The sequence below is a fragment of the Hoplias malabaricus genome, chromosome Y (genome assembly GCF_029633855.1).
Source record: "Hoplias malabaricus isolate fHopMal1 chromosome Y, fHopMal1.hap1, whole genome shotgun sequence".
NCBI lineage: Eukaryota > Metazoa > Chordata > Actinopteri > Characiformes > Erythrinidae > Hoplias > Hoplias malabaricus.
Window position 1 is genome coordinate 84,916,825 of NC_089820.1, and position 25,423 is coordinate 84,942,247.

Here is a 25,423-nt window from a genome sequence, read left to right on the forward strand (position 1 = left end):
GGAAGTGTTAGTTACTGAAACAAGCTGCAGCCACTGTCCACCGCAGGTCCTCAGCACAGTGTCATGGGGGACATTGACTAAAGTTTCATTGCTGGACACCTCTCAGTTCTCCTCCACTTCAGGGGACTCTAAACCCTGGCTAACCAGGCTAGCTTCATGCTAATACTACTGCTGCTCTCCTGACGCTGTGTTTGCATTAAGACCACAATGACACTGTCAAACATTCACAGATTTGAAATGCACTGTCTCAGCAGAGCAGGCAGCATTAACACTGATAGAATATAACATTGGTAAATACTTACTCTGGCAGATCTTTAAGATCAGTATACATGTAAAACTGAGTGGACAGTTGCTAACTCACTCATTCATACAGTTATATTAACTTTGCTCATCACATCTGTGTTACAGGGTATTTTTTTCTAGTCACAGTTCACACATTAACTTAAGAATTTCTACACTTTGTTCAAATATTTAAACAGAGAAATATAGACAAAAATATACAAAATCTTTGTGAAAATGCTTTTGTGGAACTCTTAGAACACACAGCGATGTACTTATTGTGCTTACTTTGTGTGTGAAAGTTTAGTTGGTGTTTCTCTGCAGTTTGTTCAGTTTCTGTTTATTACTTTCCTGCTCTATGTTCTGACTTCCTCCTTCACCATCACTGCCCCACTGTGGCTTTAAAAAGCAGTAGTTTAGAATTTCAAGCAAATGTATAAAAAAGAATAATATATTGCACTTTTCAAAACAATTAAACTTTGTAATAAATAGACAGTAAATCATTCTGAGCTGGCAGTATTTGTGTAAAAACAAGCCTAAACAGGTGTAACTACTCACACAGAATCACAGCTCTCACACAAATATGAACGGAAAAACCCATATTTTAATATTCCAGAGGTTATTTGCATTGATGATTAATAGGTAAATGTGGCCGTTACGAAAGCAGAACATGGGGCTGGTTCACCTGTGCACGTTTTGAAGAAGGTTGTGATTTATGAAGAGAAAACATGAATAAATTAATGATTTGGGGAAAGTAATTGCTATTTTTCTGCTGTTATTTCAGTTTCTTCACAGCGGCGGAGAGAAAGCTCCAAATAGGGGAGAAAAACATTAAATAAACAGATACACAAGTCCAGGTAAATTAGACTATCACAGAGTAGTTAACTATGATTTAAATATTGTCAGTGTTTATAGAAATAAGGTTAAATGTTGGTGTTGCTCGTGCTGAGTAAGTGTTACTTTCATTAAACAGACTGCTTCTTTAATATGTATTTATTCACACACACTCAGAGAAAAGGTACATTAGATGTATGTTATTGTCACTAACAAACAGTGTAAATGTATCTTTAAAGTTACTAAAACTACGTTACATTCTATTCTCCAGAAAGAGAGGTGAATATTTGTAAGATTTTATTACAGAACTGTGTAAGAGGAACATAAATCTTGGAGATGAAAAGGGGTGTATACTATTGCTAGTATGAGTAATGTTTTTTTCTATACATATGAAAGTATACATATGAAAACTGTAGGAACCCTTGGTGCCCCAGGACTAATTGATGCATGTGGCCTCCAAACTCCCCAGATCTCAATCTATTGAGCACCTGAGACATGTGCTGGTGTGAATGGCGAAGGCTGGTGATTGTAATGTTATCGGCGTATAATATATATAACGATGTCATACAGTGGTGCAAAACAGGATCATTTTAAATACTTGAGCTTATTTTAAAGCAGCTTTAAATACAAACAGCTTTACATCATTCAGACTAAATATGTCTGACTCTGCCAGGGGGTCAGGTCTTGGTCATTTTCAGTCCTTTAAGAACCTGTTCTGAATCTGTTGGGCTTTATACTCTTACATTTGTAAGAAAGTTGACTCACTGCTTGTAGGGCAGTTACTGAGCAGTGCCTGGAGGAGACTGTGAAATGAACATTCAGGAACAGCAAAGACAGTAAGACTTTTTAATATTCTTGATACAAATTTTATTAATTCAATGTTTTTCTTTTTCTCTCAATTCCTCTGGATTGTGCGGTTTCTGTCTGCGATGTAAAAACACATGCGGGTTTGTGGGTTTTCTGGGTGAAACTAGGAATACTGAAGTTAACCCATGCTGCTGCATTCTAGATCTGGCATAGGCCAGGAAACATAATATAGAATTAATAAAATAGTAAATTATTTATTGATCAAAAACAGCTCCTTCTAAGAGTGACAAGTTTTTTTTTTTTAAACCTGGTTTTCTGCAGTTTACTTGACGTTTAGAACCGATTGCCAGCTCACAACAATTTTCACTGAATATTAAGAAACGAGGAGAGTGTCTGTGATGTCACAACACAAGCGTCACAACAAGGAGGAGCCAGGAAGAGGAGGGAACAAGGTGGGCCCAACTGACTGGGTTTATTTTACATTTGACATCACCATCTCATAACAACTAATGCTGCTACTCTGTGCCTTTTAATATATAATTTTCAAGAAAAACCCTCCAATTGCTTGTTAAATTTCCCTGCAACTACAGTACATCGGGATTTAGAAAGCCTCCACAGAAAGCCACATTCATAGGAAACCTTTTGTACAAATTCAGTATAAAACTGTGAAGTCCATGATCTTAAATGAGTATTATTTATTTCAAAGTTCTTTTGAAATACAACAAAATTACAAACATAAATTACAACAAACGAACTACAAACTGTACTGAGTTAATGAGTGAATGATTTAGACAAACTGTATTAAACTAATGAAATAAGGTTAGTTATGAAATATATAGTAGTTTTAAGTACAGTATTCAATGCTCAGCCTCAAACACCATTAATTTGTCATCTTTGCACAGGGGCTCCGTGAAACATGGGGCCAGCGGTAGTTGCTGGTCAATGAGGGAACCATGAGTGGACTTAGAGAACGATGTGAGTGACACTGAGTTTACGCCATGGAGCATCACCAGTTTGTGTGAAAACAGAATGCTGAGCCTAAATGCAATTAAGGAAATCAAAATATCATCTTTTTTCACTGAGCTAATTTTATGTTATGGCTATGATTTAGGAACACACTCTGTAATTCAGGAGGATATGTCAGCCACAATGTCATAGGTCTGTATTTCATCATGCTTTTGTTAAAGTAATGCTTTTAAAATGGGTATTTTTTAGATTTACAACCCCCCCCACCCCGCCCACCTCTTCTACTGCAAAATGAAAATGTTTCCGTTTGTCTCGCTCCAGCTCAGGGTAGCGTCACTAATTCCCTGTGTTCTCAGCGTTTCTTCAGTCTGTAAAAGAAAAAGAAAACATCACCACTGATAGTAAATACATTAATTTATTGTCTGTAATTGCTTATCCATTCACCAGGGGGCAGGGAGCCCTAGCCCTAGACACGGCACCCAGGGAGCAGATGGGGGTTAGGTGCCTTACTCAAAGGTACTTCAGTCATGACTTTCCGGCTCTGGGGATCGAACCTTCTGGATACAAGCCCAGTTAATAAGTTGTGATTAATTGCGCATGTGGTTTGACAGCAGTCAATCTTGTCAAAAAACACAAAAAATAACAAAAAACACTGTAAATGTGTGCGAACCAAAGCATTTATAAACACCAAGAAATCAGTGCTGTCACCACTGCCACTGTGTTAGTTTTTGTGGAGACATATGATGTTTTCATTTGTTTTCTCTCTTGCTCTCGTGGGAGGCGGTCACATTTTTCTCCCTCTCCGCTCCTTATCTTTACTGCTTGGCTTCTCTGGTCTTGTCTTGCCTACCCTCAGAGACTTACTTAGCACCGCTCTTTGAACTAAAATTAGGAATGGAATTGATCAACTGGTCTCTCAACGCTGTTGACACCTTCTCATGGAGGAGCTTGGGCTCGGGGGAGCCCACCTGCCCCAATGAAACGACGCCGGCTGGATATGCCAAGGATGGATGGGGAGGTGGCATGTGGTGTGTCTGGCTCCTCTTTCCATTGAGAACATTGAAGATGTATACCTATTTGGATTTATGATCGTGGGCTTTCACCCCCCCCCCCCCAAACACACCTCCTACTGCTTTTGTCCACGTCACTGAAACTATCTGTGTGTATTGCTTGTGTGCTATAGGTGTTGTTTTTTTCAAGATCACACACTGTGTTTCCTTAAGGCACAGTCTGTGACGTTTTTTTTACCACCACTTCCCTGCTGTTTCTTCTAACTGTAAGATGGCATGGGCACCTGCTGCCGTCGCATATGTTGTGCACACCTAACCCCTGTTTATGTGAGTGAACAGACAAAAAGTAATTTCGCTACAATGTTGTACTTGTATAACTTTGTATTTCACAATTTTAGATTAGATTAGATTAGATTAGATTCCATTCCATTCCATTTATTTGTCACATACAATGTGCCCAATGCATCACTTTTTCACAGTAAAATGCAGAAAACCTGGAAGAATAAAAATCCACTGTTACACATCACTTAACCCCTTTAATGTAAAAAAACAACAACATGAGTATTTGCATATTCAAACAAAATGACTCTGATGTGGAAAACGTGCCAAAATGATTAGTACAAGATCCATTACACTGATGTAATGCCAGTTGACATCTTAAGAGATGTCATTAAGTGTCTAGGTCAGTGAGTGTGGGGAAAGTCTGTTTTCTGGTTTGTTTACATTCAGACACTCCACTTTTAAGGTGGAATGGAATGTTTGAGGGAAAAAACAACGTTGTTTGTACGTGGCTGAAATTAAACGTGTCAAGTTTTAATTCACTACTTGAATTACCACAGAAACTCATCTGTTACTCGAGTCGTTTAGTTCTGTACCACTTTCAGTGTGTGTTTACTTTCAGTTCCTTCTACAGCAAAAATAAGTATTACCCACCTATGGAGCAGGAATAGAGCAACATCCTCATTTGGTTTCATGCTTTTCAGCATCTTTTCATTGTCTGCATTGTCTCCACTGTGTGTTGCTGTGAAACTATGTTTGTGAAATAGGACAGAACCTGTTCCACTTTGGTGTAAAAGGGCTGTCCATGTCCTGGCTTGTTCACAATGTAAACAAAGTCAAACCTAGTTTTACTGAACTGTTATCAGCAGCAGGTCAAATCACCACGTCAATATACTGTGACTGCTCTGGTGAAAATAGTGGTGATGTTCTAGCACTTGTTTCATAATATTTCTTCTCTGAATTAACTTTACCTTTAACATAATTGACATTTCAGAGAGTGAATAAACCTCCCCTTACAGTGAAAGAGGAACTGTCCAAAACAAATTCACTCCAGAGTGGTGCGTTCAGAACTGAAGACTTGTAAAGTGCTGATGTGCAGAAATGATTAAGACGTATCAGAATATTTTTAACCTTAAATTTTTTGAACGCACAAGAGGGGAACTTTTACTGTGTGCTTCAAAATGTCAATTGCATTATATCAGACCCTGATATTAGCTTCACTAGCAGCATTAATTAGAGCTGTTAAAAATTCCATGTACATTATATTTATAACAGATCGAGAGAGAGAGAGAGTTGAGGCTTCCAATGAAATACTATCATTTTCTTAGCTTCTGTGAGAACAGCCAGGACAATGTACATCCAGTAACAAAGTGGGTAAAGTAGCAGGTACTTCCTCACAAACCTGACCAACTTAGAGACGACTTGTACCACAATGTGGACACCAGTGTGCTCTCCCAAAACATTTGACGAAAGGTTCCACAAGCCTTCAGTGAACATAGTGCACAATGAGTCACACAGGACTTTCATAATATAATATGCTAAGTAATATACTACACATTCCTGCTGTGGTGTGTTTTCCATATGGAAAGATGGCACATGAATGGACAGCGTCTGCTTAAGACATGAGGGCTACCTCTCGGGCATAAGCCACGCTTGGCACAGATCCATTTTGCCAGGGCCAGCACAGACATGTATTTGCTAGAAGTGGGCCAAACCTGCTTTGATCATTGTGAATACGTGGGCCACTCTTGGTTCAGATGCAGTTCACCAGAACAGACAGACAGTTGGCCAACAGTGCCACATCTTTCCCAGTTGTGGCCCACATCAGAAATGTCCCTGGGTAGGTGCTCTTCTAATACTACATTTGTGTTTCTTCCTAAGAAGAACCGAACACCTGTCTGCTGTGTCTGCAGTACTATAGCAACAAGACTCTCACACTTTTCAATAAGACAACTCACATTTTAATGTGGGAAATGTAGGAGGGAAGAGATGTCATAGTAATGGCATCCTATTAAAACACTACCTTCAAATTCAGTGAGCTTGATTTTACCCGTGGCAATGACCAGTGATTAGGGGGTGTGTCCCAAAACTTTTGTCCATATAGAATGTAATGAAAAAGTATTCCTGAAAGTGGCCTCTAGCATTTGGTAACACAATAGTGGTGATTTAAAGGTCTGTAGTCTGCATCCTGGCTCTTCAGGTGAGAAATTATTTTCAGTTCAGATTTGACTAAGGTTAGATATAATAATAATAATACATTTTATTTCATAGGCACCTTTCTGTCACTCAAGGACACCTTACAAAGAGTATAAAGTAAACAATAAACATAAATAATACCGAAAAACACACAAGTATACAGTATTGGAAAAAAATAAACAATGTAACTGAGTCTTTTTTAAGGAAAGGCAATCTTGAACCGGTGGGTTTTGAGTGAAGACTTGGATTGTGGGAGTGAGTTTATGTTCCGTATGTCGGGGGGTAAAGTGTTCCAAAGCTGGGGAGCAGAGCGGCTGAAAGCTCTAATTCCCCTGGAGGTGAGACGGGAAGGGGGAACAGTCAAGTGAATGGAGGAGGAGGACCTGAGGGTGTGAGATGGAGTTACAACATGGAGGAGATTGGAAAGATACGGTGATTGTGGATTGCCTTGAATATTAACAGAAGGATCTTGATGGAAGTAGATCTCTAGATTGGTTTGTCATTTCATTATGTTTCATTTACAGAACAAAACTGACCTTCTAACATTCATGGACGAATAATGTGACTCTAAATGACAAGTTAAAAGGCAAATAAGAATTAAAAAGCATTCTACTTATTTATTTCAATAAATCTTTAATGTAATCTTAAAAATGCTAATTTATTTTGGGGTGAACTATGAGAACATGTTGACAGGCTGTGTTAGCTCTTACAGAAGCAAAGGCATGTTTGCTTGCAACATAGTATCAATCATGCAATGGAAAAAAAAGCTTCTTTTCCCCAGAAAATTGTTAAGATTGTTATAGACATGGTTTAAAATGAAAATGAAAATACCTGCTGATTGTTTCTTGATGGTGATGAAGACAACAATGACTATAAGAATGATTAAACCCACTGAAATCAAGGCAAACCTAAGCCAGGTTATTATTATTTCATATCTGGGCAGATTTTGTTATAACACATAGAGCTAATGGGCGGCATGGTGGCGCAGCAGGTAGGTGTCGCAGTCACAAAGCTCCAGGTGACTGTCTGTGAGGAGTGTGGTGTGTTCTCTCTGTGTCTGTGTGGGTTTTCTCCGGGTGACTGTCTGTGAGGAGTGTGGTGTGTTCTCCCTGTGTCTGTGTCTGTGTGGGTTTCCTCCGGGTGACTGTCTGTGAGGAGTGTGGTGTGTTCTCTCTGTGTCTGTGTGGGTTTTCTCCGGGTGACTGTCTGTGAGGAGTGTGGTGTGTTCTCCCTGTGTCTGTGTGGGTTTCCTCCGGGTGACTGTCTGTGAGGAGTGTGGTGTGTTCTCTCTGTGTCTGTGTGGGTTTTCTCCGGGTGACTGTCTGTGAGGAGTGTGGTGTGTTCTCCCTGTGTCTGTTTGGGTTTCCTCCGGGTGACTGTCTGTGAGGAGTGTGGTGTGTTCTCCCTGTGTCTGTGTGGGTTTCCTCCGGGTGACTGTCTGTGAGGAGTGTGGTGTGTTCTCTCTGTGTCTGTGTGGGTTTTCTCCGGGTGGTCCGGTTTCTTCCCACAGTCCAAAAACACACGTTCGTAGGTGGATTGGCGACTCAAATGTGTCCGTAGGTGTGAGTGAATGTGTGTGTGTCTGTGTTGCCCTGTGAAGGTTGCCCAGGGTGTGTTACCCAATGATTCCAGGTAGGCTCTGTACCCACCGCGACCCTGAACTGGATAAGGGTTACACATAATGAATGAATGAATGAACATAGAGCTAATGGAGAAGTCATGACCTCTGCAGGAGACGGTGATGTTACAAGGGTTACTGCTGGATCACTTTGGGAATGATCTAAGAACTGGAGCCTCCACTGGATCTGAGGTATACACACACACACACACACACACCACCAATAATTAATTCCTATGAAAGCCGTGGCACAGAGAGGTCTTAAAATTTCTTTAAAAGGTTATATTAAGGTCACAAACAGCAGCAAACTCAGTTTAAGTTTCATTAGTGTTGATCAGTTTTAGTAACCTTCCAGATAAATGTAAACTCTGGTAGAGGCTCCTGTGTGTGCAGCTGAACCACCAAACACCTCACTGCACTCTGAAGAGGAAGAAAATACAATAAAAACATTAATTAATAATAACACAGTTGCCCTAAGATTATACAGCATTTAAATGAATTTGGTGAAAATATATTTTAGATGTCTGTATCAATAATAATGATTAGTTAGTTATTGTAATTCCATATTGTTTACATGTTAGTCTTGTTTAAAGTCTTTAACAGTAAATCTATGTTTAGTCCACAGCTGTTTGTTCAGATTGAAACAGAGGAGACTCAACTGTGGAGAATTTTGGCTTTAAAAAATATTTAAAACAATGTTTAGTCTTAGGTTTCTACACAGGTTTACTGCATCGAGTTTAGTCATGTTCTAAGTGAAAAGAACAAACTTTTATGTAGCCGCATCACTTTCAGTGCTCAGGTTCTTTTTATTGGTTGCATTAGACATAGAAATTCAATAAACAAAACATTTGTACAGTCCCAACTTTATTAGAACTTCAAATACAATTAAATAAAACCATAAAATAGTGTGTATATTAATGTGCAGAGGTGTGTTCTGTGGAGAGGAAGTGTTCACTTTTTTCACTTAGTCATCAACAAAACATTAACAACTACTCCATCTGACTGTGTGTTAACTGTAATTCAACATTTCTTTAATTTATTATTTAGTTTAACACATGATTTAGATTAGGCACAATCTGTACTCTCCAGTGTCACATACTGACAACAAGCACCGTCTGTTTGGCCACCTGCCTCTGACATCATACATTCTAAACACTTAAAGGAATACAATGTAAGAATTGGCTTTGATGTCTCCTGAGCGCCCCCTACCTGCTGCTGAATGTAATTCACATTTACAGTACTTTCATGAAATCAAGTCTCACACCCATCTCTCTCTCTCTCTCTCTTTCTCTCTCTCTGTGTTCATCATTTGAAGTGAGGGGTTTATTTATATACACACACCAGTAGGTGGCAGTAAAGCATCATGATTCACAAAATTAACGTGTTTGCACGTTCATAACGCGTTAACACATACATACCTTCGCGTGTTAACACGAAATTATATGCTATGTGTTAACGCGGAGAATCCAACACATTTAGAGACCAACGGCGTTCCATACAGGTCTGTAAGTCCTTAGCTATGGAATGCGTTTGGTCTCTAAACGTGTTGAATTCTCTGTGTATATATACCACTCACTTCAAATGATGACCACCACAGAATTCACTGCTGAAAAAAGCCATTTTTAAATAAAATAAAATAAAATAAAACATGAGTAAATTAATGTATCTTTAAACATATTATACATGTTTACAGAAAGAGGAGGATCTGGAAAGTTCATTTCACTATGGGTTTGACAACGTATTATTTAGCAGTATGCTTTTAAAAGGATGTATATAATTTATCAATGTGAGTGAATTGCACCTCGGTATGAATCACACACATGGTGTGAGAGAATAGTAATGCTTGTTTGATTTAAAATTATGAAAAGCTTTAGAGCATGTTATGAAGTTTATGTAATAATATGCATGTTTACAAATTTTAAGGTATTAAACACCAGAGTCTTTTATTGTGAAAACTAAACTTCTAGTTGCCATGGGGATAAGCTTACTATTATTGCTGTCTTCACACTGTTCATGAAGGGCTCAACGTAGCCATAGGTCAGCACTTAGCTCACTATGAATAATTCAGATGAAACGTAGGGACTACGTTCACAAAGGATTTATGTTTTGTGTCAGCTACAGTGGTTGATGCAAATCCTATTATGAAAATGTAAGTACGCAAGGATTTGAGGCCTCCCATTGGCGAAAACCTTAAGAAGCGTGTAAACATGTCATTTTTGGTCAAAATTTTACGTTTTAACACGCACATTTTTAATAACGTGTTAACGTGCATGTGTTCACACGTTTAGAACCCAATGGCGTTCCATACTTAGCCATCAATACGTGTTCTTGTCTGTACTTGTATTCTTTGGAAACGTCATCAGTCTCAGCCCAAGTACTTTTCTGTTCCGCATCTAGCCAAGTACAGTTCAAATACCCAGACGTGTTCTTGCTCCGCCCGTAATGTCAAGGATGCACTGGGACGTGACTTCTGTAGACTTGAGTCAGATATCCCAGAATGCATTTCGCACCAACCTCAGTGCTATTAATGTTTTTGCGGCAATGAGACTGTGACTCATCAAGTACGTTCCAATTACATGACGACCACAGCGTCCTCGGGAGTTTGTACTCGCGAGTGGAACTAGAGATCACATTTTGTTATTGGCTAATGCTCATTATTTTTTTGTTTAAATAATAGGCAATTAATCTGTATAACACATTAATTTACGGAGCCCCTAAGGTAACATGGTGGGTTTATTTAGCAAGTTTTGGCCACTATATAGTATTTTGAGGCCACAAAATAACATATTGATGCCAAAAAATAGTATTTTGAGGCCACGAAATAGTATTTTGAAGCCACTAAATAATATATTGAGGCCACAAAATAATATATTTCAGATTTCAGTTGGTCCAAAAAAAATTATAATGAGAGATTACATAATAGAATGTTTTAAGCTGTAACAGCTGTAATTAACTGTGTAACAGTATGAGTTTAAGATGATTTCCTGAGTCTTCCTCTGATGTGGACAGTGACGACTGCAGACACCATGAGGATCAGAGCAGTGGAAAACAGCACAATCTTCAGTAAACACACAGATACACCAGCAGAGGGAGAAACTGAGTCTGAAACACACAACACACACAAATTGTCACCCAACTGTCTACACCCAAGTTTAAATATATATTTTTATTTCACTTACCATTAATATAATTGCTTATTTATTTCTCTATTTTCTATTTTCTATTATCTATTTCCTTGTCTTTACAACAATGAGATTTTTTTTGATGAACTGAGCCATTGACTGACTGGCTGAAAAGAACCAGATCGCAAGAATCAATTTTCCTCTCTGGTTTTGACTGCTGTATCAGATCCTGGGAAGCCATGTGGGAGCCATGGATAAACAGGTTTCACTCTTCCCTTATCATCATCAATTGTATATGGGTGTTTGTTTTCTTTTCTGTCTCTACTTTTGGGACGCACTGTGTCTCAATACACACCTTCATTAGCACAGTCCAGTTTAAGTTTTTCCATCTCCAAAACATCCCTCTTCCAGCTGACTGGGTTGCTATGGTTACAGATGATGGCACTGTTGCTGACAAACAGTGTAAGAACACAACCTTCAAATGCTGTCTCTTTCCTCTTTTCACAGGTTTCCTCATCACAGCTGGAGTTTATAGAGAGGTGATGAGTTCTACAGGAGACAGTGATGTTACAGGTTTCCTTGTTTAGCTGGTATTTCAGGACTGGAGCCTCCACTGGGTCTGGGGTAAAACATATGCAGACAGTTAGGCAAGATAAATCACTCAGCACTGATCACACTCATTAAAACCCTCAATCAAACTACTTCTCATCCTGATCTCATCCTGTACCTCTGAATGACTAGCATTCCTATAATTTTTGGGGTACAGCTTCATACGCATTTATACCCTGAACACTTTTCCAAAAACATCAGCCTTTATGGACGTGGTTCATGCATTTTCTTCCTTGTACTCTCTCTGTATTTCTTCCTCTCTCGAGGTTCGAGGCGCATTAAAAATGATCAGGGCTATCACTTTGGAGGGCCAAGCCAGGCAACATCCCTGCTGTCTTGGGACCACTGAAGTTGAAAAATGCATGTATTAATGCTACCAAGCCAACTGTTAATGAGCCTCATTCATAAAACCTTTCTTAAAAACACAAGCAAACTGCATGTAATTTACCAGTTAAATGGACAAACTTTCCGCCAGATTTATAAACACTGCATAAACACCAGATTTTTAGTAGAATAGATAGATAGATAGATCACTTTATTAATCCCAATGGGGGAATTGAAGTGTCACAGCAGCACAAGTACAGTAAAAAACAGGACATATTACAATAGGAATAAAAATAAGAGTAAGGATATATCAAAAGTAATCTATAAGAAAGTGTGATGTGCAGTAGTTTTCTGGCATTGTAACATGGATGTTACTAAATAAAGTTTTTTTCCATTGCATGTAATAAAGGTAATAAATCAGGTCCTGGAGAGGGTGAGATATGTTGTCCATTACAGTTGTGAGTTTGTTGGGTGTCCTTCCTTTGACTATTACCTTAAAACCCAGTGAGCAGCCCGGTCCAGTGAGTCACTCCAGGTCCTTCATGATGTGGGATGTGAGTGTGACAAGCCTGTAGTCGTTGTACAAAGAGGCGACTAACAACATCTTTGGGACAGGAACCAGGCAGGATGTTTTCCAGAGTACTGGAACTCGCTGTTGCTTGAAACTCAGATTGAAGATATGCTGGGAAATCTCACACAACCTTTGTACCCTCCTAAATTGTTCCCTGTCCTTTGACTTGAAGGCCTGCTTCTTCTTGTTTAACATATGGGGAAACAACGCACATGTTGACTGGGATATCAGCATCAGTGCAGAAATTAATATAGACTGTAATGCAGTCTGTAATCCCATTTATGTCCTCATCAGCTGGTTCACACAAAACTCCGCAGTCAGTTGTCTCAAAGCAAGCCTGCAGAGCCTTCTCTACTTCTGGTGTCCACCTCCTGTTTGTTTTCTTTTCCACAGGTTTCTTTAAGACTACTGGTCGGTATGTAGGAGATAGTAGAACCAGGTTGAGGAAGAGCATGTGAACTGTAAGAGTCCTTCACATTTGTATGCAAAAGATCTAGCACTCTGTTCTCCTTGGATGTACATTTCACAAACTGGAGGAAATGTGGTAGTGAAGAGGAGACTGAAACATGATTAAAATCTCCTGAGATGGCAATGAAGCTGTTAGGATTCTGAGTCTGCAGTCTCGCTATAACAGAGTGTATGATGTCACATGTCACTTCCGCGATAGCTGCCAGTGGGATGTAAACAACTACAACAATATCAGTCATTAATTCCCTCAGCAGATAGTACGGGCGTAAGCTGACAGCTTTAAATTCATCGTTCAAGCAACAGTGACGCACTTTCACAGTAACATGTCCCAGTGTAAACCATATGTTGTTAACAAACAATGCAATGCCTCCACCTTTCCTCTTACCACTCAGTTTAGCATCTCTGTAACGCTGAACCATCTGAAAGCCAGGAATCAAGACATTAAAGTCTAGAATATCAGCATGAAGCCATGTTTCAGAAAAACACAGTACACTGCATTTCCGATGCTGGGTCTCAGTCAGTGCAATCAGCTCATCCATTTTATTCCCCATGATGATGAAGGGGATGAAAGGCTTGTAAAGGTTTAGAGGTAGAGGTTTGAGGGGTAGATTTATTGCATGCATTTGGGGCCAAAATCATCTTAATTCTAAAGTTTGGACTTCTATGGCAAAGAAGGAAGCAAAAAGGAATACAGATTATGCAGTAAAACAATGAATATTAATAGAAAGCAGAGACTAAGGATATTAAAGAAAGGTACACGGACAAGGACCAGGGAACAGAGATAGGAAATTTAACAGAGAACAAGACAGATTAATGTAAAGAGGAACACTAAGGTGTAATACTCAAGATAGACAGCGCAAGAAAGAGTAAAACAATACAAAGACAGAAATCTGACTCAAAGAATCACAAGAGAAACACAGAGAGGTGCACCAAGAAAACAGACTCAGGCCGTTAGATGCAAAGACTAGACATTAAAGCAAAAGATTGCAGACAAACACAGCAATGAAGAAAAAATAACAAACAAGGGACACCTGGAGCAGCAGGGGCATAGGGCAGACACAGGAGACAAGCCTGAAATAGGTCCTTATTTACTATTCCCTATATTACTCACTATACAGTGCACTATTATACGAAACTGAATTCAGTAAGGTAGTGAATGATTTTGATCACTACCTCCTGCAGGTGTTTACCAAATGATACCAAGCATTGTGGGTATCCCAATGTGTAGTTTACATGGGTTGTATCATTTGCAGTGCATTGTGGGATTGTTTGAGTGCACTGAAAATTGTCCACTATGTTTTCAGATACTTCTACAAAATGGCGAAACCCCAAGAAATTTGTATTATATAGTGATTAAACAACAGTCTTTGGGAACTCTTATTCCATAGTATATGTAAACAGAAAACACATAAAAGGACAGAAAGCAGGGAGAAGTTGCAAAGAGGATAAAAAAACCAGAGAACAAAGAGATTAGCAAAATAAGAGAGAAAATATGATGATTGACTAGACTGCAATTTTTGTACTTGGTTCCCATTTTAAAAAACTTACCCAGCACAGAGAGTGTGAAATTGGCAACTACTTTCACTTCTTGGCCTGATGTTTTTGCTTTATAGACTCCACTATCATTCTTCTGTAAGTTCTTCAGTGTCAGACTGTAGCTTTCCTCATTGAACTCCACTCTACCTCCATAAAGGTTTTTTGTGTCTTTATGTTTTTTTAAATATATTACAATATTTTTTGTTTCATTAAACACCCAGGCAAAGGTAGTAAACTCCGGTACATGAGCCTGTGTGTTGAGTTGAACAGCATGACCAACCAACCCAAACACATCACTGGACACTGTAGAAAAAAAAAAGACAAAGACAAGTCGTTTATTTATTTTGTGATTGTTCCAGCTGACTTTATATATCTTGGAATGTTGGGAATATTTCCCTTCAAAAGGAGAGTCATTTTAATCAGGAGATTGTCCAGAGTTCTTTTTTTGAGCATTTGTTGTTCATCTGCTCCAAAACCAAATTTACAATACTAAAATGGTCTCTTGTATCAAACACGGAATCCCACTCTTTGTGAGCCTCTCAGTATGTGTGTGTGGAGAGGCAGAGAGAGTGGAGGGAACGGGGGCTATGGTGAATGTGGGCTCTCTTGACCCGTCATTCAGTGTGGAGAAGCAATAGAGGGGAGAGAGGGAGGGGATGGGCAGTTTTTCACATTCAAACGTATATGTTTAATGTATTGGGGTGATGTCGAAATTTTGCTTACATTTGCAAGTATATGGCCTTAAATGCCATTGCTGCGTTGCTGCGTAGTGTAGTGTATACACAGATCAACCATAACTTTATGACGACATCCTTGTTTCGACAATCACTTTCCACTCTTTGATTTCCACAGACCACCAAACCATTTGTTGCTCTGTATAGTTTAATTCACACTGATCTTCAATGTTCAGGACCTCCACTGGACACCTCCACTTTGGGTGGTGGATCATTCTCAGTACAGCACTTCCATCTGGTGGTGGTGTGTTAATGTGTGTTGTGCTGGAACAAGTGGATCAGATAAAGCAGTGCTGCTGGAGTTTTAAATCACTGTGTCCACTCACTGTCCACTTTGTTAAACACACACATCTTGTTGGTCCACCTTGTAGATGTAAAGTGAGAGACATTAGCTCATCTGATGCTGCGCAGTGTGTGGTGGTCATCCTCTAGTTCTTTGTCAGTGGACACAGCATGCTAAATGCTGGAGGTTCTTGGTTGGTAGACTAGTCTCAGTCCAGCACTGACACTGAGGGATTTAAAAAAAGCCACCACCCAAATCATACATGCTCTGTGGCGGTGCTGACCTTTGATGAACAGGGTGAAAGGGAGCAGTCAGGGTGGATGGACTCCAGTATAACTGTATAATCTGCTGCTCATGTGGTCAGCGGAGCTAAGTTAATGGACAGTGAGTTTAGAAACATGGAGGTGTCCCTAATGTTATGGCTGATGAGTTTATATGCAGTAGGCTGCGTGATTAATCATATTTTTATAGTTATCACAATATGCATTTTTGCAATAAAATTTTGTACCAAAAAGGAAGACACAGGATGTGGGAATACTTTGGTTTTAAATGAGATGGCCATGCTCAGTCCAAAGTTTTCTGCAAAGCATGCTGCCGACTCCTTGTAGTTACCATCACAGGAAACACGATAGGAAACTTTACCATCATTTAAGGCGGTGGTTCCCAAAGATTTTGGGCACAGCAAGGCAATGAGGCCGGTGGGTCATAGCGAGATCCCCGCGTGCGAATTCAAGAGACGCCTTGGCTGTTCTGGGCACATTCCCGATAGCGCGAAGCACACGAGACGCTGCCGCCATATTTTTGTGATCTGCGAAATGTGCGAAAGTTTGAGAACGTCTGACTCACAGTTCAACCACACACACAAAAAAAGTTTGGTGAAGTGTTTCGCAAAATCTAAAAGCCTTCCTTTCATGATGATGCAGCTCCACGATCCTTATTTTTTTTTTCTAAATATTGTATGAAGTTTTTATCTTATGTTTTATAAAAGGAAATAAATATTTAAAAAAAGGACCAATATATACATTCCTAGTAAGTCTATTTTTGCTTGTTAGAACCTAATAATGCCCAATATGGCTTTTCACGGCCCAAACATAAACCATGCAATGTATATTTGAAGTAATTTATAAAACAAAACAAAAAAAACTTATGAAAAAATAGATTTTGATTTCCAAAAAAAAAAAATACTATGAAATACCACATGTGATTCTCTTTTTAGACTTGAATAAATATCAAAATAAATATATTTGGAGCACTCAACCTTTTCTGGTAAAGTTCTATAAATAAATCAACATCTGTGGTTCACTGTTGATTTCTCTAGAGTCATTTATTGTGAAAAAAAAAAAAACTGAGTGTCTACATTTGAACTATCTTAGGGTCAAAAACCACATATTTTTCTACTTTAAAGTGCCCTTTTACACAAAAACCCAACTATTTTCATTTATTCCAAGTACTTAAAAAGTAATCATTCTAATTTGGCAGTTAGCTATTAATCGGAAATTCAGAAAAATAATTAGAACCAAAAAGGTGTATTTAGTCTACAGCTTGATCACATATTTAATCTTTATTCAGATAAAACTCAGCAGGAGAAGTGGGAAATAGAGGAGACTCAACTGTGGAAAATTTTGGTTTTAAAAAATACAGCAATCAATATTTAATTATTAGGCTTAGGTTTAAACCTAGGTTTACTTCAGTCAGGTCAGCGCACTCTTCTTTAGGTTACAGCTGTACATCTTTGTTCCAGTGAAATATTTGCTGATGTTCTAATTTGAAAAAACTGAAAGTAAATATGGCCCTGTTTATCAGTTTCTGTTTATGTGTTTGACATTAAAAATAAAGAAAAAAATATTTGTCTAAATATATGTACAAACCGGATTCCAAAAAATTTGGGACACTAAACAAATTGTGAATAAAAACTGAATGCAATGATGTGGAGATGCCAACATCTAATATTTTATTCAGAATAGAAAACAAATCACAGATCAAAAGTTTAAACTGAGAGAATGTATCATTTTAAGGGAAAAATATGTTGTTTCAAAATTTCATGGCATCAACAAATCCCAAAAAAGTTGGGACAAGGCCATTTTTTACCACTGTGTGGCATCCCCCCTTCTTACAACACTCAACAGACGTCTGGGGACAGAGGAGATCAGTTTCTCAAGTTTAGAAATAGGAATGCTCTCCCATTCATGTCTAATACAGGCCTCTAACTGTTCAATCGTCTTGGGCCTTCTTTGTCGCACCTTCCTCTTTATGATGCGCCAAATGTTCTCTACAGGTGAAAGACCTGGACTGCAGGCTGCCATTTCAGTCCCCGGATCCTTCTCCTACGTAGCCATGATGCAGAATGTAGTCTGGCATTATCTTGTTGAAAAATGCAGGGTCTTCCCTGAGAGAGATGACATCTATATGGGAGCATATGTTGTTCTAGAACCTGAACATAGTTCTCTGCCCATGCCACAAGCACTCATGCAACCCCATACCATCAGTGATGCAGGCTTCTGAATGGAGCGTTGATAACAGCTTGGGTTATCCTTGTCCTCTCTGGTCTGGTTGACATGGCGTCCCAGTGTTCCATAAAGAACTTCAAATCGTGACTCATCTGACCACAGAACAGTCTTCCATTTTGCCATACTCCATTTTAAAAGACCCCTGGCCCAGTGCAAACGTCTGAGCTTGTGGAGCTTGCTTAGAAATGGCTTCCTCTTTGCACTGTAGAGTTTCAGCTGGCAACGGCGGATGGCACGGTGGATTGTGTTCACTGACCATGCTTTCTGGAAGTATTCCTGAGCCCATTCTGTTATTTCCTTGACAGTGGCATTTCTGTTTGAGGTGCAGTGACGTTTAAGGGCCCGGAGATCACGAGCATCCAGTAGAGTTTTACGGCCTTGACCCTTACGCACAGCAATTGTTCCAGATTCTCTGAATCTTTTGATGATCTTATGCACGGTTGATGATGATAACTTAAAAGTCTTTGCTATGTTACGCTGGGTAACACCATTCTGGTATCGCTGCACTATCTTTCTGCGCAACAATGGTGGAATTGGTGATCCTCTTACCAGAGAGACACTGACACTCTGAGAAGCTCTTTTTATACACAATCATGTTGTCAATTGACCTAATTAGTGTTAATTGGTCTTCCAATGAATAAAATATTGACATTTGCCATCTCCACATCATTGCATTCAGTTTTAATTCACAATTTGTTTAGTGTCCCAACTTTTTTGGAATCCAGTTTGTATATTTCCCATTTAAAATTAAATATATAGAAATACTAATAAATCAAACCAAGTCATATGTACATTAATGTGCAGACGTACGTTTAAGTATTCACTTATTTTCACTTATTCATCAAGTAAAACATCTTCAGACACTACTCCATCTGACTGTGTGTTAACTGTAATTTAACGTGTTTAATTTGTTATTGAGCTTAAAATATCATTTAGTTTAAGCCCAACCTCTACACAGCAGTGTCATGAAGTGTGAACAACGTCAGCACCGTCTGTGAAACTGACCCTCCTCAGAAATGATACATTACTCAGACACTAAACACTTCAGAGATTCATTTCAGAGATGTTCAGTTCTTACCTGTGCTGGAGCTCAGAGTGAACAGAGTGAAGATCAGCTGGAGCATCAGCGCCATGTTACAGTTTATGAGAAGCTTCGTTTTTAGAAGTAAGAAGGAAGCTCTGAATAATCCCTCCTCTGTCCGTTTGGTTCATTAAAAAAACTATGAAAACACCCCAAAAGGCTTTCATTATTTCTTTCTAACTCATAAAGACAAAGATAAATACAATGTAATTAAAACAAAACAAAGACAGTGCCCAGACATTTTGGATTTGTATTTTATGAAGAATGTGCTCTTGAGGAACAGAGAGAATGATGCAGACTTCTCTTTTGAGAGTTTTTTTTTAAATTTATTTTTTAATGCAGTTTTCTCTGGTGGAACTTTAGTGGGTGGGACTAGGTTTGGTTTGTGATGTCAGATCAGCCACAGAACCAATAAGTGTGATATGATGTCATCACTCACCTCCCTAAAGACACACTGTCTTTCAGTCCATTTGGCCTCTAAAGCCCTGTTGGGGGTGACAGAGCTTCTCAGGGGAAAGTTATGTAACATGTCACATGTCTCTACAGCGATGAAAATCATGAACCTAATTATAAAATTGAACTGTGTTATAGTTTATAAAGGAAGTGTTAGTTACTGAAACAAGCTGCAGCCACTGTCCACCGCAGGTCCTCAGTACAGTGTCATGGGGGACATTGGCTAAAGTTTCATTGCTGGACACCTCTCAGTTCTCCTCCATTTCAGGGGACTCTAAACCCTGTCTAACCAGGCTAGCTTCATGCTAATACTACTGCTGCTCTCCTGATGCTGTGTTTGCATTAAGACGACAATGACACTGTCAAACATTCACAGATTTGAAATGTACTGTCTCAGCAGAGCAGGCAGCATTAACACTGATAGAATTTAACATTGGTAAATGCTTACTCTGGCAGATCTTTAAGATCAGTATACATGTAAAACTGAGTGGACAGTTGCTAACTCACTCATTCATACAGTTATATTAACTTTGCTCATCAAATCTGTGTTACAGTGTATTTTTTACTAGTCACAGTTCACAAATGAACTTAAGAATTTCTACACTTTGTTCAAATATTTAAACAGAGAAATATAGACAAAAATATACAAAATCTTTGTGAAAATGCTTTTGTGGAACTTTTAGAACACACAGCGATGTACTTAATGTGCTTACTTTGTGTGTGAAAGTTTAGTTGGTGTTTCTCTGCAGTTTGTTCAGTTTCTGTTTATTACTTTCCTGCTCTATGTTCTGACTTCCTCCTTCACCATCACTGCCCCACTGTGGCTTTAAAAAGCAGTAGTTTAGAATTTCAAGTAAATGTATAAAAAAAAAAAGAATATATTGCACTTTTCAAAACAATTAAACTTTATAATAAATAGACAATAATAGACAGTAAATCATTCTGAGCTGGCAGTAGTTGTGTAATAACAAGCCTAAACATGTGTAACTACTCACACAGAATCACAGCTCTCACACAAATATGAACGGAGAAGCCCATATTTAAATATTCAGGAGGTTATTTGCATTGATGATTAATAGGTAAATGTGGCCGTTACGGAAGCGGAACATGGGGCTGGTTCACCTGTGCACGTTTTGAAGAAGGTTGTGATTTATGAAGAGAAAACATGAATAAATTAATGATTTGGGGACAGTAATTGCTATTTTTCTGCTGTTATTTTCTGTTTCTTCACAGCGTTGGAAACATTAAATAAACACAGAAACACAAGTCCAGGTAAATTAGACTATCACAGAGTAGTTAACTATGATTTAAATATGGTTAATGTTTATAGAAATAAGGTTAAATGTTGGTGTTGCTCGTGCAGAGTAATAGTGTTACTTTCATTAAACAGACTGCTTCTTTAATATGTATTTATTCACACACTCTCAGAGAAAAAGTACATTAGAGGTGCGTTATTGTCACTAACAAACAGTGTAAATGTATCTTTAAAGTTACAAGAGTGTTGTTCTCTAAAGGTACGTTACATTCTATTCACCAGAAAGAGAGGTGAATATTTGTAAGATTTTATTACAGAACTGTGTAAGAGGAACATAAATCTTGGAGATGAAATGGGGTGTATACTATGGCTAGTATGAGTAATGTTTTTTTCTATACATATGAAAGTATACATATGAAAACTGTAGGAACCCTTGGTGCCCCAAGACTAATTGATGCATGTGGCCTCCAAACTCCCCAGATCTCAATCTATTGAGCACCTGAGACATGTGCTGGTGTGAATGGCGAAGGCTGTTGATTGTAATGTTATCAGCGTATAATATATATAACGATGTAATACAGTGGTGCAAAACAGGATCATTTTAAATACTTGAACTTATTTTAAAGCAGCTTTAAATACAAACGGCTTTAAATCATTCAGACTAAATATGTCTGACTCTGCCAGGGGGTCAGGTCTTGGTCATTTTCAGTCCTTTAAGAACCTGTTCTGAATCTGTTGGGCTTTATACTCTTACATTTGTAAGAAAGTTGACTCACTGCTTGTGGAGCAGTTACTGAACAGTGCCTGGAGGAGACTGTGAAATGAACATTCAGGAACAGCAAAGACAGTAAGACTTTTTAATGTCCTTGATACACATTTTATTAATTCAATGTTTTTCTTTTTTTCTCAATTCCTCTGGATTGTGCAGTTTCTGTCTGCGATGTAAAAACACATGCGGGTTTGTGGGTTTTCTGGGTGAAACTAGGAATACTGAAGATAGCCCATACTGCTGCATTCTAGATCTGGCATAGGCCAGGAAACATAATATGAGCAAGAAATAATAAAATAGTAAATTATTTATTGATCAAAAATAACTCCTTCTAAGAGTAACAAGTTTTTTATTATTATTATTTTTTTTATTTAAACCTGGTTCTCTGCAGTTTACTTGATGTTTAGAACCGATTGCCAGCTCACAACAGTTTTCACTGCATATTAAGAAACGAGGAGAGTGTCTGTGATGTCACAACAGAAGCGTCACAACAAGGAGGAGCTAGGAGGAGGAGGGAACAAGGTGGGCCCAACTGACTGGGTTTATTTTACATTTGACATCACCATCTCATAACAACTAATGCTGCTACTCTGTGCCTTTAATATATACTATTCAAGAAAAACCCCCCAATTGCTTGTTAAATTTCCCTGCAACTACAGTACATCGGGATTTAGAAAGCCTCCACAGAAAGCCACAGTCATAGGAAATAGGTATTTCTTTTGAAATACAACAAAATTACAACAAACGAACTACAAACTCTACTGAGTTATTGAGTGAATGATTTAGACAAACTGTATTAAACTAATGAAATAAAGTTAGTTCTGAATATATAAATAGTAGTTTTAAGCACAGTATTCAATGCTCAGCCTCAAACACCATTCATTTGTCATCTTTGCACAGGGGCTCCGTGAAACATGGGGCCAGCGGTGGTTGCTGGTCAATGAGGGAACCATGAGTGGACTTAGAGAACGAAGTGAGTGACACTGTGAATTTACACCATGGAGCATCACCAGTTTGTGTGAAAACAGAATGCTGACCCTAAATGCAATTAAGGAAATCAAAATATCATCTTTTTTCACTGAGCTAATTTTATGTTATGGCTATGATTTAGGAACACACTCTGTAATTCAGGAGGATATGTCCGCCACAATGTCATAGGTCTGTATTTCATAGGTATGTCATAGGTCTCTATTTCATCATGCTTTTGTTAAAATAATGCTTTTAAAATTGGTATTTTTTAGATTTACACCCCCACCCCCGTCTGATTTCAGTGTCCTCTTCTACTGCAAAATGAAAATGTTTCCGTTTGTCTCGCTCCAGCTCAGGGTAGCGTCGTTACTAATTCCCTGTATTCTCAGCGTTTCTTCAGTCTGTAAAAGAAAAAAAAAACATCACCACTGATAGTAAATACATTAATTTATTGTCTGTAATTGCTTATCCATTCACCAGGGGGCAGGGAGCCCTAGCCCTAGACACGGCACCCAGGGAGCAGATGGGGCCTAGGTGCCTTACTCAAAGGCACTTCAGTCATGACCTTCCGGCTCTGGGGATCGAACCTTCCGGATACAAGCCCAGTTAATAAGTTGTGAATTATTGCGCATGTGGTTTGACAGCAGTCAATCTTGTCAAAAAACACAAAAACAAAACAAAAAAAAAACCTCCGCTCCTTATCTTTCCTGCTTGGCTTCTCTGGTCTTGTCTTGCCTACCCTCAGAGACTCTCTTAGCACCGCTCTTCAAATTAAAATTAGGAATGGAATTGATCAACTGGTCTCTCAACGCTGTTGACACCATCTTCTCATGGAGGAGCTTGGGCTCGGGGGAGCCCACCTGCCCCAATGAAACGACGCCGGCTGGATATGCCATGGATGGATGTGGAGGTGGCGTGTGGTGTGTCTGGCTCCTCTTTCCATTGAGGACATTGAAGATGTATACCTATTTGGATTTATGATCGTGGGCTTTCTGCTGATTGGATTGACGGTGCCCTTTTTATCGGGAAATTAAAAGAGTTGAGTCAGTTGTAAACAGTCCAAAGAAACTGACCAACATGATTGATGGGATAGACAGAGCAGTTGGCACACAGACTGGGACTGTGAGTAGAAGCTTGGATTCCATCATGGAGCACCGAACGGCTTTGAACTCCAAGATTAAACTTTTGGAAGACAAGTGCAAAAATGGAACTTTGAATCAGAGGGACTATTAGCTCAAAATTCAGCTCAGGTCTCTGATCTCAACAAACTGAACTTATCTGTTTTGGCTGCCCCAGCTACCAACAGCCTTGATCTGCTGATAGTCAAACTCCCCCGGAGGAACAGTTGCTATGGAGATCTGCTGCACCCTCCCGTCTTGAACTGTTGAACTGCTGGGCTCAAGGACAAGTGATCGCTTCACCATTCTGCGGACTTTTTTCACAGACTGCACCTTGCCCCCCACCCACCCAAAAACGCCTCCTACTGCTTTTGTTCACGTCACTGAAACTATCTGTGTGTATTGCTTGTGTGCTATAGGTGTTGTTTTTTTCAAGATCACACACTGTGTTTCCTTAAGGCACAGTCTGTGACCTTTTCTTTTTACCACCACTTCCCTGCTGTTTCTTCTAACTTTAAGATGGCGCGGGCACCTGCTGCCGTCGCATATGTTGCGCACACCTAACCCCTGTTTATGTGAGTGGACAGACGAAAAGTAATTTTGCTACAAGGTTTTACTTGTATAACTTTGTATGTGACAAATAAATGGAATCTAATCTAATCTAATCTAATCTTATCTAATCTAATCTTATCTAATCTAAAATTGTGAAATACAATGTGCCTAATGCATCACGTTTTTCACAGTAAAATGCAGAAAACCTGGAAGAATAAAAATCCACTGTTACACATCACTTAACCCCTTTAATGTAAAAAAAAAAAAAAATCAACATAAGGATTTGCATATTCAAACAAAATGACACTGATGTGGAAAACGTGCCAAAATGATTAGTACAAGATCCATTACACTGATTTAATGCCAGTTGACATCTTAAGAGATGTCATTAAGTGTCTAGGTCAAGGAGTGTGAGGAAAGTCTGTTCTGTGGGTTGTTTACATTCAGACACTCCACTTTTAAGGTGGAATGGTATGTTTGAGGGAAAAAACAACGTTGTTTGTACGTGGCTGAAATTAAACGTGTCAAGTTTTAATTCACTACTTGAATTACCACAGAAACTCATCTGTTACTTGAGTTGTTTAGTTCTGTACCACTTTCAGTGTGTGTTTACTTTCAGTTCCTTCTACAGCAAAAATAAGTATTACCCACCTATGGAGCAGGAATAGAGCAACATCCTCATTTGGTTTCATGCTTTTCAGTGTCTTTTCATTGTCTTTATTGTATTCCACTGTGTGTTGCTGTGAAATTGACAGGTGTGTGAAATAGGACAGAACCCGTTCCACTTTGGTGGAAAAGGGCTGTCCATGTCCTGGCTTGTTCACAATGTAAACAAAGTCAAACCTAGTTTTACTGAACTGTTATCAGCAGCAGGTCAAATCACCACGTCAATATACTGTGACTGCTCTGGTGAAAATAGTGGTGATGTTCTAGCACCTGTTACATAATATTTCTTCTCTGAATTAACTTTACCTTTAACATAATTGACATTTCAGAGAGTGAATAAACCTCCCCTTACAGTGAAAGAGGAACTGTCCAAAACAAATTCACTCCAGAGTGGTGCGTTCAGAACTGAAGACTTGT

The 25,423-nt window shown here is 38.9% G+C and overlaps 1 protein-coding gene across 1 annotated transcript; it reads right to left on the reverse strand.

Annotated features, from left to right (window-relative positions):
* Positions 1–10,960: 10,960 nt before the first annotated feature.
* Positions 10,961–19,276, reverse strand: LOC136677609 (SLAM family member 7-like). Its single transcript, XM_066655174.1, has 4 exons — positions 19,222–19,276; positions 14,632–14,922; positions 11,467–11,730; positions 10,961–11,091 (listed from the first exon to the last, which is right to left on the reverse strand). Exons 1-4 carry the CDS (start codon positions 19,274–19,276, stop codon positions 10,961–10,963), a joined length of 741 nt encoding a protein of 246 aa, XP_066511271.1.
* Between the last annotated feature and the right edge of the window lie 6,147 nt (positions 19,277–25,423).

Coding starts and splice junctions, on each gene's coding strand:
- LOC136677609 (XM_066655174.1), bottom strand. CDS start 19,276: ATGGCGCTGATGCTCCAGCTGATCTTCACTCTGTTCACTCTGAGCTCC. Junction 14,923..19,221: donor CACTCTGAGCTCCAGCACAG/GTAAGAACTGAA, acceptor TTTTTTCTACAG/TGTCCAGTGATGTGTTTGGG. Junction 11,092..11,466: donor ACTGGACTGTGCTAATGAAG/GTGTGTATTGAG, acceptor TGTGTGTTTCAG/ACTCAGTTTCTCCCTCTGCT.